Here is a 13,727-nt window from a genome sequence, read left to right as displayed (position 1 = left end):
CCTGCCCTGGGTTCTCGCTGGCTCTGCGCCCTCGCCTGGCCAGCCCGGGAGGGTGCAGAGGCTCACTGGCAGCTCTTCCTGCTCCCACACCTGCCTCTTGCTCTGAACTGGAGGACCAGCAAGCCTCAAGGCTTAATGCAAGACTAAATACAGCTGTCAGCGCCTTCCTCTGAGTTCGCTCGGGAGCTGTCTGGGGGGACGGAGGAGTGAAGACTAGGTGAATCACCACGCACCAAAATAGACACCAGGTGCTTGGTGGTTTGAGCCAGCGTCTTGCCTGGTGCCTCTGCCGTCCTTCGTGGACTGCACCCCAGCCAGCCGGGGCTCCAACCCCAACCCGGGGCACCCCCAGGAGAGTCACCTGTAGGCTGGAGGTTGAGCAGCACCCCAGGAAGAGGTGTGGGTTGGCACCAGCAGTGTTCTGATGGCAAGGCAGCCCCCAGGCCATGCCAGGGTGGTGGCATAGCTGTTGTGGCAGCTGACGAGCTTGCTGTTCTCCAGGGAAGCTGCTGCTGTGGAGACCACAGGAAGCACAACAGAAAAAAAACCACAAAACGAGCCTCAGAGCACTCGGCAGCAGGGTTTTCTTTGCCCAGAACTGAACTGGTCCCGCATTGTGGCTTAAATTCCAACTGAACTGGAACCTCTCTGGCATGCTGGGTGTGGGTTCGTTCCTGAGCACCTCCACCTGCAGCTCTGCAGAAGCATGCACAGAAGGCACTGTCACCATCCAGCAGGGCCTGGCACCTGATGACCTCAGCTCAGTCACCCCATGGGAACTACATTGTCCTTGTCGTCACCTTCATTCCCCTCAGGCGGGCCCCCAGTGACATGACATCACAAGTCTTTGGGGCACAGGAGGAGGGGCATACCTGTGGTGGAGATACCTGGGTGCTCTAGAATGGCGTGGGAAGTTCATGTTATACTCAGGCTGGCCCCCACCCCCCACGAGAGAAGTCCATGTTAGGCGGATCCCCACCCCCGGCGTGGAAAGCTCATGTTACACTCAGCTGGACCCCCACCCCTGGCATGGAAAGCTGATGTCATACTCAGCTGGACCCCCACCCCCGGCGTGGAAAGCTCATGTTATACTCAGCTGGACCCCCACACCCCATGCAGAAAGTTCACGTTATACTCGGCTGTATCCCCACCCCTGGCTCAGTTACTTTTCTATTTCTTGGTTGAGACACTAAGTATTGGAGAATGTTGGCACATCAAAGAAAGAGCAGAAAGCACTTCAACTTTTGGGTGTGGAAACAGAGAATAAAGAAGAGAGGGTTAGATGCATACCCATAGGTCCTAATATTTAAGGAATGAACATTTCCTAATCTTTGCCCCCAAATAAGCCAACCAATGTGAAGGTGGGCACAGGCAGGCCATAAGCTTGTCATGAGAGTGTTGGACGGATGCCCCACCTCTGCCCCAAAAGTGCCCCTGCTCCCGGCCGTTCACTGCAAAGACGGCTAGGAAGGACTCCTTCCAGCATGGGTCTGTGTTCTGATCACTCTCTGGTGGTTTTCTCATGGGTTTTGACTTGTGTCTCCCCCTGGCAGACTGGGACGAGTGTGTGGATACCGCAGAACACGACTGCTCACCGGCTGCCTGGTGCATCAACCTGGAGGGCTCCTACACCTGCCAGTGCCACACCGCCAGGGACGCCACCCCCTCCCGCGCAGGCCAGGCCTGTGAGGGTACGTGTCGACCCCTCTGCCGACTCTGGGAAGACCCCCTGCCCGAGAATCTGGGGGTGGGGCAAGGTCCAATTCTCCATAGGCACAGCGCTGAGGATCTATGCTAATGTTAGGGGCCTACAGAAATGTTTTCATTTCAATGTCTTTTAAAATCAGAAAAAAGAAATTAATAGAAGCATAGTAAATATACATAAAACAAGGAATCTAGCTTGGATTACACTCATCTCTATCCAAATGCCATTATAAAATGTAATTTTTGGTATATTTTTAAGTGGAGGGGTGCAGGGGTCCATGAAGGCCAAGTTCCTTGGGCCCACAGAAGTCAGGATGCAGCCCGGAGTCGGGGCGGGGATTCCTCCCCAGGTGGCCTGGAGTCCCAGAGGGTATGGCCTGGAGCCCGAGAGGGTGTGGCCTGGAGCCCGAGAGGGTGTGGCCTGGAGCCCGAGGGGGTGTGGTCTGGAGCCCGAGAGGGTGTGGAAGCCCAGAGAAGCTGCAGAGAGGCTCCATGGGGGCCGCTGAACTCTAGTCCTGCTGTATCGGCCCCCAGTCTTTTCTGTGGGCCAGTTCTGATGAGTGGGTTGGGGATATCTGGGATGCTGAGTTGAGCAGCAGGAGGAGGCCATGTAGGGTCCTAAAACGCAGTGACTGATTAGCAATATCGGCCCGGACATGGGTGTGGCAGAGGCGCCCAGCCACTGGCTTGCCAGCCCCCGCTGAGGGCTTTCTAGCTGGAAGGAGCAGCTGAGACCAGTTCCCTGGGGAGAATATTCCTTAGACACTGCGTGTGCTGTCCTGCTTCCTAACATCCCACACCTTGTCTTCTGTTTTTCTTATTTTCCTAATGTCCTGCAAGTCGATGACAGCATCCAGCACCAAGTCCCACACTGAGCACAAATCTGGGGGAAATTGTCCCATTTTCCCAGAGTCCTGATGGATTAATCTGAGGCCTGTGAGAACCAAGCCCTGCATTCAAGTCCGGGTTTTGTAGCTCCCCGGGTGGATCCCTCACCCTCAACTTCAGTTTCCTCATTTATCCAGTGGAGAGGCGTGATTTGCCTTCGGAGAGCCCCCGGGAGCCTGCAAACATGGGCCCGTGAAACACTCCTGAACGCCGGCTGAGGCCGCCTGCGTCCCTGGCCAGGTCCACTTGGGGATGCAGAGCAGTCCTGCTGGACGGCCATGCTGCCCTCCTGGGAGGGCTGTTATTCATGGGTGGGATCCAGCAGGCTCTGACAGTGGATGTGTCTTGGCAGGTGACCTGGTGAGCCCCACGGGCGGTGGGCTGTCTGCGGCAGCAGGGGTGACGGTCCCAGCTCTTGGCACAGGAACAGCAGCCCTCGGCCTAGAAAACTTCACCTTGTCACCCAGCCCTGGGCACCCTCAGGGCACCCCGGCAGCAGGCCAGGCCTGGACCCCAGAGCCCCCACCCAGAAGAGGGGGCAGCAGTGTGGTTGGGTATGATAGGAACAACACAGGAAAAGGCGTGGAGCAGGAGGTGCCCAGCACTGCCCCGGGTCTGGGGATGGACCAGGGGAGCCCCAGCCAGGTGAACCTGAGCCAGGGGAGCCCCAGCCAGGGGAGCCTCAGACAGAGGAGCACCAGCCAGGCGAGCCCCAGCCACGCAAACTCTAGCCAGGGGAGCCCCAGCCAGGGGAGCACCAGCCACGTAAACTCCAGCCAGGGGAGCCCCAGCCAGGCGAGCACCAGCCAGGCGAGCCCCAGCCAGGGGAGCCCCAGCCATAGGAACACTATCGGGGTGATGGGCACCACCTCCTCCCCAAAGGCTCCCGGGTCAACCCACAGCTTCCCTCCTGGGGCCACAGATGGCCCACTGGCCCTCCCTGGACAGCTACAGGGAAACTCCACCATGGAGCCACCCTCCTGGCCTTCCCCTACTGAGGACCCCACCGGTCATGTCATGTGGCATGCCACCCGTTCCACCCGGGAAACACTTCTGAATCTCACGTGGCTGCGAAATGAGGACAGTGGACCCTCCGGTTCTGTAGCCCTGCCATTGACCCCCACCCTCACAGCTCTGAAGACCCCCACCTGTGGTGAGTTCCTCGAATGGTGCATGGGGACTAGGACTAATAGGACCCATAGCCTGTGTGAGCCTCTGGGGGCAAAGCTCCCGCAGCCGTGCAGTCGCAGGCTGCTAGCGATGCCCAGGCGGCTTCCTCATCTTGTGCGTGAGGAAACGGAGGCATCCAGCAGCTGGTTTCTAGTTGAGTTTGGAAGACAGCTTGGTCCCCTTGCCTGTCCCAGACCTCTCTTCCCCATCTCTTAGGGCTCCCTGTCTGCAGCAGCTGGGGCAGAGGTCTGCCTTCAGGAACAGGCTTTGGGGCTTACTTGTCACATTAGGTTCTGGAGCCATCCCCTGAGGTGTTGACCACCCCCACTGTCCTGCCTCCTAGCGGAGTTGTGCCCCAGCCCCGATCAGTGTGATGACACCCCCACAACAACTCTGCACCCCCCAGTAATGCTGCACTCCCATAGCTGTTCTGCACCCCTCAGCTGTTCCGTCACCCTGCCAAGCGTTCTGCAGCCCTGCAGCTGCTCTGCACACCAAGGTGTGCTGCACCCCAGCTTTTCTGCACCCCTGGCTCTTCTGTACTCCCAGCTGTTCTGTATCTCCCCAGCTGTTCTGTATCTCCCCAGCTGCTCTGTATCTGCCCAGCTGTTCTATATGCCCCAGAGATTCTGCATTTCCCCAGCTGTTCTGCACCCCTAGCTGTTCTGCACCTCCCCAGCTCTTCTGCACCCCAGCTGTTCTGCATCCCCAGCTGTTCTGTATCTGCCCAGCTGCTCTGTATCTGCCCAGCTGTTCTGTATCTGCCCAGCTGTTCTGTATCTCCCCAGCTGCTCTGTATCTGCCCAGCTGTTCTATATGCCCCAGAGATTCTGCATCATCCCAGCTGTTCTGTATCTCCCCAGCTGTTCTGCACCCCCAGCTGTTTTGTACCTCCCAGCTCTTCTGTATCTCCCCAGCTCTTCTGTATCTCCCCAGCTGTTCTGCACCTCCATAGGTGTTCTGTACCTCCCCAGCTGTTTTGTGCCCCCTCAGCTGTTCTGCACCCACAGTTTTGTAGTTCCCCAGCTGTTCTTCACCCCAGATATTGAACCTCCGCAGATGCTCTGGATTGTCAGCTGTTCCGCACCCCCAGTTGTTTTTTTACCCCCTAAGTGTTCTGTACCCCCGTCTGCTCTACACATCCAGAGTTCCTGCACCCCCAGCTGTTCTGCACCTCTAGTCATACTGTAACCCCCAGCAGTTCTATGTTGCTTGTAGGAGATTTAGCCATCACCAAGGCCCCAGGTGACATCTCAGGAGATTTGCAGCAGCTCTGTGCAGGAATTGGGTCTCGGCCGTGACAGCCCTGTGAGCTTGCAGAGCTAGCCTGCCTCTGGATTTCATCCAAATGAGCTGTTAAATGTGATCTTCCTCAATGCATTTCCTCTGCTAAGCAGCACAGGCTCTAAGACTAAACTCTTAAGCCCATTTAAGTCAGTATTACCAAGGGGCTTGGGGTCTTCCTGTAAGAATGGCTCTCTAGCCAGCATTGTCACCAGTGTCAACTCCTAGTTGGACCCTGGGTAAATCCACCCAGGGGTCAAGAGTAGACAGTCCATCTGAGGCGCCACCAAGAACCTGCTCAAGAGGCCTTCATTCTGGGGAGTCCAGGGGCCTCAGGGATGTATATGAACCATCTGCTGAAACAAAACAAAACCGGAAGCCATTTGCTATCATCCCAAGGAGGGGCAAGGATGCAGACCCAGGAAGCCCGGGCTTGGGAAGTTTGTACAGGATCCTAGTCACCCATCGCCTTGGCGGCCATCACCTTGGCGGCCATCACCTGCAAATCGCTCATGTCCCCATGGTGATGAATTTGACTCTTGGCATTGGGCGAGGCTTCTTTTCTCCTAGAAATAGCCTGATTTTAATTTTGGTGTTTATATTCCACTTCCCAGTTCCCGTCTCCATTGGGAGGATCGTGGTCTCCAATGTGACCAGCACCGGCTTCCACCTGGCATGGGAGGCAGGTCTTGCTTTGGACTCCACCTTCCAGCTCACTCTGACTTCCACGTGGAGCCCCACTGTGGTCCTAGAGACCTGGAACACGAGTGTGACACTGTCAGGGCTGGAGCCTGGGGTCTTGCACCTGGTTGAGATCTTGGCCAAAGCATGTGGGAAAGAAGGTGCCAGAGCTCATCTGAAAGTGAGGACAGGTAATGGGCTTCCATTTGTTTTTAAAGAGAGGAACAGAAAGCATGAGAAAGACTTTCCACGGGTTAAGGCTTAAGAGAGCTGGATTTGTTTGTGGGCTACTAGGTGTCATTGTTCCTCTCAGCTTAGGGACATCCGGCTGGCTTCAGCAGGCATGCAACCATGGCCAGGCAAGAGGCGGCTTATTCAGGAAAAGGCATTAGGCAGCCTGCGGGCACGGAGGCGGCAGCAGAGTGCCACAGACTGCGCCTGGGAGGCTGCGGGTGCGGCTCCCCCGTGTCCTCGGGGGGAGGCAGCATGGAAAATGCATGCGGTGCTCATCTGTTGAGCTGCATCCACTCCCTCTGATCTCAACAGTCGTACAGAGGACTTGGCTTTCAGGAAGGACATCAACAGACAATCAGCAGTCACACGGATGATCTGTGAGCAGCCTGCCAGAGCCTGGGGCCACGAAGTAAAGAATTGAGCAATAACGAATCGAACATAGACTCCACTGCGTTCGAGCTGGACAGTGACAATATTACACATATTTGGATGAAATTCCTCTTTTCATTAGCATCGCTACCTGGGTATTTTCTTATGTGTACCTTACCTGGGTAGTCAAGGGCGTGTCTGATGTTGCAGGCTGGTTTTCACACCATGGGCAGCTTCCCAAGCGTTGATAGCAGTGGTCTGCATGGTGGGGCACACCCCTTGAGGGAGGTGTAAGATGGTTTCACACCGTGGGCAGCGTTGATAGCAGTGGTCTGCACAGTGGGGCGCACACCCCTTGAGAGAGGCATAAGATGGCCTATTGGGATGCAGTAATAGAAGTTGAGAACTTCTATGTATGTGCTTTAAAGTGCTAATCAGCCATGGCCTGAGAAATTAGAGAACAGATGGAGTGCATGACGTGAATTGTGCACGTTCATGAGCAACTGGAGAGGAGGGAGATCAGTGCTGGCTGGACGGTCTGGCAGTGTGGCTCTGGGGTCTGAGAGCCAGAGTTGGGCCTCTGAAGGTCTCAGCTGCTCTGGACGGGACAGGCTGCATGGGGGACCCCGAACCTGTGGGTGCACTTATACCCGCTCTCACCTGTGCACCTGTCCTGCTACTGATGGCTTTCAGACTGGGTTGCCCATGCCGGCCATGGAGACTGAACCAGAGGCCCTCAGGGGCAGCAACGACAATGATCTGAAGGATGTAGAGTTTGGGGTTCACCCAGGAATGCATAGCAGAATGGCTCTGTGGTTTATCTTAAGCCTGAGTGAGAAGCTCTGGGGAGATGGACTCTAAGCCCCCTGAGAGGAGAGCTGTGTCTTTCTCCTTCACTGTCTAGAATGCCTCTGGCACATGGCAGGCGCTTTGCAAATATCTGGTGAGGGACTGACTAAACACTGGGGTGGCTGCCATGCCAGGGCCAGGATGGGGTGGCAACATTCCTGGACCACATTTATGTGCCACCTACTCCTAGAAGCCCTCTGTGGAGGGAAAAGATTCAGATGGAACAGATGATGCCAAAACAGGGACTGCCCATAGACCAGGGGAGGTGGGGCTGCTGGGGGAGGAAGAAGGGCTGGCTCTAAACAAGACCCCTGGGCACCCTGTGGCCATGTGGACTCTGAGCAGAGGCCTGGCTAGGGCCCTAAGTCCTGGTATACCTGGGACAGCCCAGTTTGCACCCGTGGCCCTGGAAAAGTTATTTAATGGTGCCTCCACATGCTTCAAGTCATGCCAGCTTGCTGGGAAATTGTCTGAACACCAGCAAGGGGAATGGCAGCAAGGAAGGAAGGCTGTGTGTGGTGGGGAGACAGTTGCAGGGGCCAAGCTGGCTCCGTGGCCTCTGGAAGGTTCTCCCACTGTGTTCAGGCTTTGTCCTGTGTCCTCTGGAATCTGATGGGCTGTGTCCCTGAGCCCTGGCACTATTCCTTCTTTCTAGAACACAGGTCGGCTTTGGTGTGATGCTCTTCCTGGACGTGAAAATACGTTTATTAATATTGAAATGTCAGTCTGTTATCTAATACATCACCAACCCCAAATGTGCTTATCCTCCATCCTGCAGCAGCCCGGAAGCTCGTCGGAAAGGTCAGAATCACAAATGTCAGGTACTCAGAATCCTTTCGCAACGCAAGCAGCCAGGAGTATCGAGATTTCCTAGAACTATTCTTCAGGACGGTGAGTTGGTGATATCAGCCCTTAATTCCTTTCAGGAGGGAAAGGGTGGAAGGCCGATAGAATTCTAGGTTAGGCACGGTGGCTCACCCCTGTAATCCTAGCACTTTGGGAGGCAGAGGCGGGCAGATTGCCTGAGCTCAGGAGTTGGAGACCAGCCTGGGCAACATGGCAAAACCCCATCTCCACTAAAAAAAAAAAAATACAAAAAATACAAAAAATTAGCCTGTCGTGGTGGCGCATGTTTGTGACCTCAGCTACTCAGCAGGCTAAGGCAGGAGAATCTCTTGAACCCAGGAGGCAGAGGTTGCAGTAAGCCGAGATCGTGCCACTGCACTCCAGCCTGGACAACAGAGTGAGACCCTGTGGAAAAAAAAAAAAAAGAATTCTAGTCTCATCCAACTAGGAATTTGACTTGTAGGTCCTATGAGCTCCTCATTTCTGAAGGAAGCCAGGACTTTAAGCTCTGGCCTGGCTCCCTGAGTGTCCCTGGATCTGCTCCCGGCAAAGACATGGTTAGCAGACAGGAGGCACAGCTCTTCCTCTGCTGCATCCTTACTTCACACTTCACTTTCTGTCCAGTGAAAACTGTTTTTCAGTTGTGGAAACTATGAAGCAGAAAGTCCCTCCAGGTTTTTTTTTTAAACCTGTAAAAAATGAGATTTATTTCATAGACTATAAAATCTACTTTTAAACTGTACAATTCAGTGGTTTAGACTATTTTGCAAAATTGTGCAACCATCACTACTAATTCCAGAACATTTTCATCACCCAAAAAGAAACCTCACACCCATTAGGAGTCACTCCCAGCTGGGCGTGGTGGCTCATGCCTATAATCCCAGCACTTTGGAAGGCTGAGGTGGGTGGATCGCCTGAGGTCAGGAGTTCTAGACTAGCCTGGCTGACATGGCGAAACCCCATCTCTACTAAAAATACAAAAATTAGCCGGGAGTGGTGGTGTATGCCTGTAATCCGAGGTACTCAGGAGGCTGGGGCAGGAGAATGGCTTGAAACCAGGAGGCGGAGGTTGCAGTGAGCTGAGATCGTGCCACTGCACTCCAGCCTAGGCGACAGAGCAAGACCCCATCTCAAAAAAAAAAAAAAAAAAAAAGTCACTCCCTCTCGCCACTTCCTCCAGCTCCTGCTAATCAATAATCTGCTTTTTATCTCTATAGATTTGCCCATTGTGGACATTTCACAGAAATAGAATTGTACAATATGTGACTTTTTGTGTCTGGCTTCTTTCAGTTAAAATGAGGTTTTCGAGTTTCATCCACGTGGCAGCATGTGTCAGCACTGGATTCCGTGTTATGGCTGGGGCATAACCCATGCAGGCTCATCCATTCATTCACCGAGGGCACTGGGCGACTCCCTCCTTCTGTCTGTTATAAATAGTGCTGCGATGTCCCTGCCTCAAAGTTCTTTTCCTGCTCTTTCCTGCATTCCTCCCTGCCATCCCCTCAGCATTCTCCAGGACGCTATCTGTTACCATTTAGTGACGTGCCTTCTTGTGGACTTTTTGAGGTATAGGGAGTGCCCTTGTCATAATCTAGTGATTTTGTTTGCACGGAATCTCACATTGTAGATTTCCTGAGTCTGGGCTCAGCACAGAGAGGGTTTGACATTGCCACCTAGTGGCCTGTCATGGTAATACCGTAGCAGGGCTGCAAACCCCAGCCCTTCACCCACAAATGAGAAGATTCGGCAGCCTTTGGGAACGGCTTAGCTCATTCCCTGCTCCTGGTTTGTGCATTCAAGAGTTGCTGACGGTTTGACTAATAATATGGTTTGATTAATAATGTGATTTCATTGATAAGGTTAAATAGTAGTTAGAATATTAAACAACAAACACTGAATCCTTCCACCAGGCTCTAGTGGTCAAAAGAGGCAGCTCCCTTTCCTTCCCAGCTTCCTTGATTAATCTTTCCTCTTTGAACCACTTCTTCCTTTGCCCATTTTGGGGGATGTTGTTTTTCTGTTTGCCTAGAATTTCAGGACAGCAAATAATTATACAACTTAATCACAGAAGTAGGATGTTAAGAGAAATTTCGGGGGTTTCACTTGCTAATAACCTCAGACGCGGATGTCCAGGAGGTGTTGGCTGCACGCCTTGGTCCCTGGCTCTTCACCACTTCCTAGCAAGGGGCCTGGAAGTTTGCTTAGAGGTTGGTTTGAAATGCAGCTAAAAGTCACATTAATCCAAGACTATGCCAGATTCCTCTGAGAGAAAGAGAGAGGGAAGAACTGATTGTGAAGATGGTCACGACAACAGTCATCTACTGAGCCAACCAAGGGCAGCTGTGGTCTCCCTGGGGTCCACAGGCTCTGAGAGGGACAATGGATCTGTTCGCCTCCGCGACCCAGAAGCTGGGAAGTGAGTCCATCACCCAGGCCTTGAGCCATCGCACCTGTGAGGACAAACCCTGGAAGTGCCCACAGGAGATTTGCATTGAGGATGATTGAAGCTCATTATAAGATTGTTTGCCTTTCTGGGTGCTTTGACCATGATGGGTTAGCGTGGAATCGTGTAGTGTGTGGTGTGTGGCTCTGTCCAAAGAGACAGAGTAGAAAGCGGGGCGTTCGGGGGCAGGAACCCGTGTCCTAATAGGGATGTTGGAAATGCTCACAGGAAGCAGTCTGGGGACAGGTAGGGAGGGAGAATGAAAGGAGACATGTCCTGCAGTGTCAGGAGCGCAAGGGCTGTTCCAGAGAAGGCAGCGGGCCAGTGGTCTCCCTCCCCACCACCCCGCACCCAGCCCCCGCCCTCCCCACCACCCCGCACCCAGCCCCCGCCCTCCCCACCACCCCGCACCCAGCCCCCGCCCTCCCCACCACCCCGCACCCAGCCCCGCCTCCCCTCCACCCCGACCAGCCCTGCCCCCCCACCCCCCCGCCCACCCCTGCCTCCCCACTGCCCCGACCAGACCCGCCCCCCCATGCCCTCCCCACCGCTCCGCACCCAGCCCCCTGCCCTCGGTGGCTGCAAACCAGGAGTGTTAGGTTCTAGAAGCCCTTGTGAGCCCCCAGCAAATTTTAAGCCCCATGAGGTAGGGTCTCTGCCTGTGCCCCAAGTCCCACCCTCGCCCCACAGGCATCTTTCTGAAGCTGTTTACTGGTTTAGGGGGGAAACAAGGGCTCTTCTCATATCACAGATACTCCCAGGCGTTTGTGCTGGGCTTGAAAACACAGCAGACAGGAAAGGGGCCCAGAACCAACCTGTGGCTTTTACCTTTGTGCCACAGGCCAGCCCTGCTGCTGGGCAGACTGGCAGGAGGAACCGCCTTGAGACGGGCATCTGTTTCCTCTCAGCGTGGGGACCTCCTCACATGGCCTCTTTCCCCGCAGGTGCGGGGCTCCCTGCCAGCCACCCTGCATCAGCACATGGACGCTGGAGGGGTCAGGATGGAAGTCATCGGCGTCACCAACGGCAGCGTCGTGGTGGAGTTTCACTTGCTGATAATCGCAGATGTGGATGTCCAGGAGGTGTCAGCTGCATTTCTCACCGCCTTCCAGACCGCGCCTCTGCTGGAGGTGATCAGAGTCGACACCTTCATACAGGGTACGAGAGGCTGGGACGGAGCCTCTCCCATGTTCCGGAACCAGAGGCAGCCAGAGCGCAGCCACCACCCTTTGCTTTTGAAAGATGTTGTGTTGTGCCCATGTGGTCCTTCTTCCCCCAGAATTAGATGAAGATGTGAAATAGATAGGACCCTGTCTGTCCCTCTTATTGTGATTATAATTTTGTAAAGGTTGAAGTGTTGAAAACATCTTCGGGTGAACCTGCAGATCCCCAGGGGTGCTGCTTTCTTTCTGGGTCGACTGCTCCCCCGCTGCTTGTTTCCATGGGCTGAGGGCAGATGCATCCCTCTCTGCAGCCAGACTCTTAAGCATAGTTCCCAAGGAGATCCCAGTAAAAATAATTAATGAGAAAAGCAGGGAGCAAAAGACAATTCAGATTCTTTTCTCCTATCATACTTGAACATAAATGATAAATGGCTTATAGTTACATGTATCAGAAACAAAAGACCTTTTAAAAATTGAAGATTCATATTAATTTTTGATTTTTAGAATAAGCACTTCCTAAAGAAAATACAATTTTTAGAGGAAAAGGGTGAGATGCTGAGTACATGCTGAGAGAAATCAAAATAAAGGCACCATTTTAAAGCAAAGTAAACGAAAAATTTTTCAACAATTTGATGAAGTGTTAGTATCCCAAATATATAGAGAGATCATACAAATAGATGATAAATATTAAGAACCTGATGGATAAATGCACGAAAGCTCTACACAGACAAAGTATAAAAGAAGAAATATGAATGACTAACAAAGATGTGGTAACCCAAGACATCCCCATTAGACTGCATTGCACTTTTTGCCCATCAAATTGCAAAAAAAGGTCTCTTTACTGCTGACATGAATACTGGTGAAAGTGTAGTGAGGCAGGTGTTTGCACAGATTGCTGGTGGCAGAAGGATTTGCTCACGCTTCCTGGAAACCAGTTTGGTGATATAAATCAAGTGCTTTCAAAGTGGCCATCCACTTGGATTCTGATATATCACCTCTACGACTTTGTCCTAATGAATTTGATCTCAGTTTGGACCGTAGTTTAAATACAAATATGTTACTTTGTATTCAGTGTTACTTTAAAAGCCAAAGAGTTGGAAGTCACCAGTCATCCAGTAACAAAGAAGGTGCTAAGTTAGCAGGTGACCCTGCCCCAGGCTGTTGTGCAATGATGAGAATAGAGGTTTGTGGATTCGCATGGAGCTAGTTGGTGGCAGAGGCAAGCTATGCTCTCAGAGCATGTCTGCATTTTAAAAGGCCGGAAGGAAATACGTCCACATGCTAACTTGCCCCTGGCCATGCTTTTCTGGTTCTTATCCATGTTCTGCAGTAAACCTGTTTTGCTGTCAATAATCAACCCAGCATCATGGTGAAGGGCAAATGGCCTGAGGGCCTTCTGCCCAGGGTTGGGCTTGTGGCCTGGGTCCCTTGGACTGGACCGAGGTGGGTCTGGGGGCCTGTGCATCTCCTGGTTACTCCCAGGAACTGAAGGGATGGCCCTGCTCTGCCCAGATCCCCCTCCCAGCCCTGGGCCAGAATCCTCCTTCCAGAACAGCCCCTGCAGACATACCTAGCCGTTCCCAGCCCCGGCTGCAGGAAGCCTCCTGTATTCTTCAGAACTGGCGAGCTTGACTGCAGTCTGCTGAGGCTGGAGTTTCCAGCTTTGCCTGTGAGATGCACTCTCCCCCAACGAGGCTGCTGTGAGCCCTCAAGCCCCCAGGGATGTTCTTCTGTTTTGTCTTCTAAATGTTGTGCAGATTACAATGAGTGTGAAAGGAAGGAGGACGACTGTGTGCCAGGGACATCCTGTCGAAACACCCTCGGGTCTTTCACTTGTAGCTGCGAGGGAGGAGCCCCCGACTTCCCTGTGGAATATTCTGAGAGACCCTGTGAAGGTAATGTCAGAGTTTCTTTTTCTGGAATAGTGTCTCATAATCGGGTTTGTTTTCTTTTTAAGGACATTCACGTGCAAAGGGCTTCTTGTCCCTCTGAGGTCATATTTTTATGTCCTGGGGAAGTTTCCTGTGTGTGTGATGTGGGTGCACGTGTGTGTGCGATGTATGTGTACGTGTGTGTACATGCGTGTGCATGTTCCT

The 13,727-nt window shown here is 53.3% G+C and overlaps 1 protein-coding gene across 2 annotated transcripts in view; it reads left to right on the top strand.

Moving 5' to 3' along the window:
- Positions 1-13,727, top strand: part of UMODL1 (uromodulin like 1) — a 69,121-nt gene that overhangs the window by 35,167 nt on the left and 20,227 nt on the right. The window contains exons 10-16 of one of the 2 annotated variants that reach the window (XM_032174661.2): positions 1,554-1,691; positions 2,945-3,186; positions 3,541-3,745; positions 5,661-5,918; positions 7,958-8,070; positions 11,413-11,626; positions 13,389-13,526. In XM_032174661.2, coding sequence (XP_032030552.1) covers positions 1,554-1,691; positions 2,945-3,186; positions 3,541-3,745; positions 5,661-5,918; positions 7,958-8,070; positions 11,413-11,626; positions 13,389-13,526 — 1,308 coding nt within the window. Of the gene's footprint in view, positions 1-1,553; positions 1,692-2,944; positions 3,746-5,660; positions 5,919-7,957; positions 8,071-11,412; positions 11,627-13,388; positions 13,527-13,727 lie in introns of both variants that reach the window. The other variant, XM_032174660.2, reaches the window with a different exon arrangement.

The sequence above is a fragment of the Hylobates moloch genome, unplaced genomic scaffold (assembly GCF_009828535.3).
Source record: "Hylobates moloch isolate HMO894 unplaced genomic scaffold, HMol_V3 SCAFFOLD_14, whole genome shotgun sequence".
NCBI lineage: Eukaryota > Metazoa > Chordata > Mammalia > Primates > Hylobatidae > Hylobates > Hylobates moloch.
Note: the sequence above shows the minus strand (reverse complement) of the source record. Positions and strands in the feature narration are given on the sequence as shown.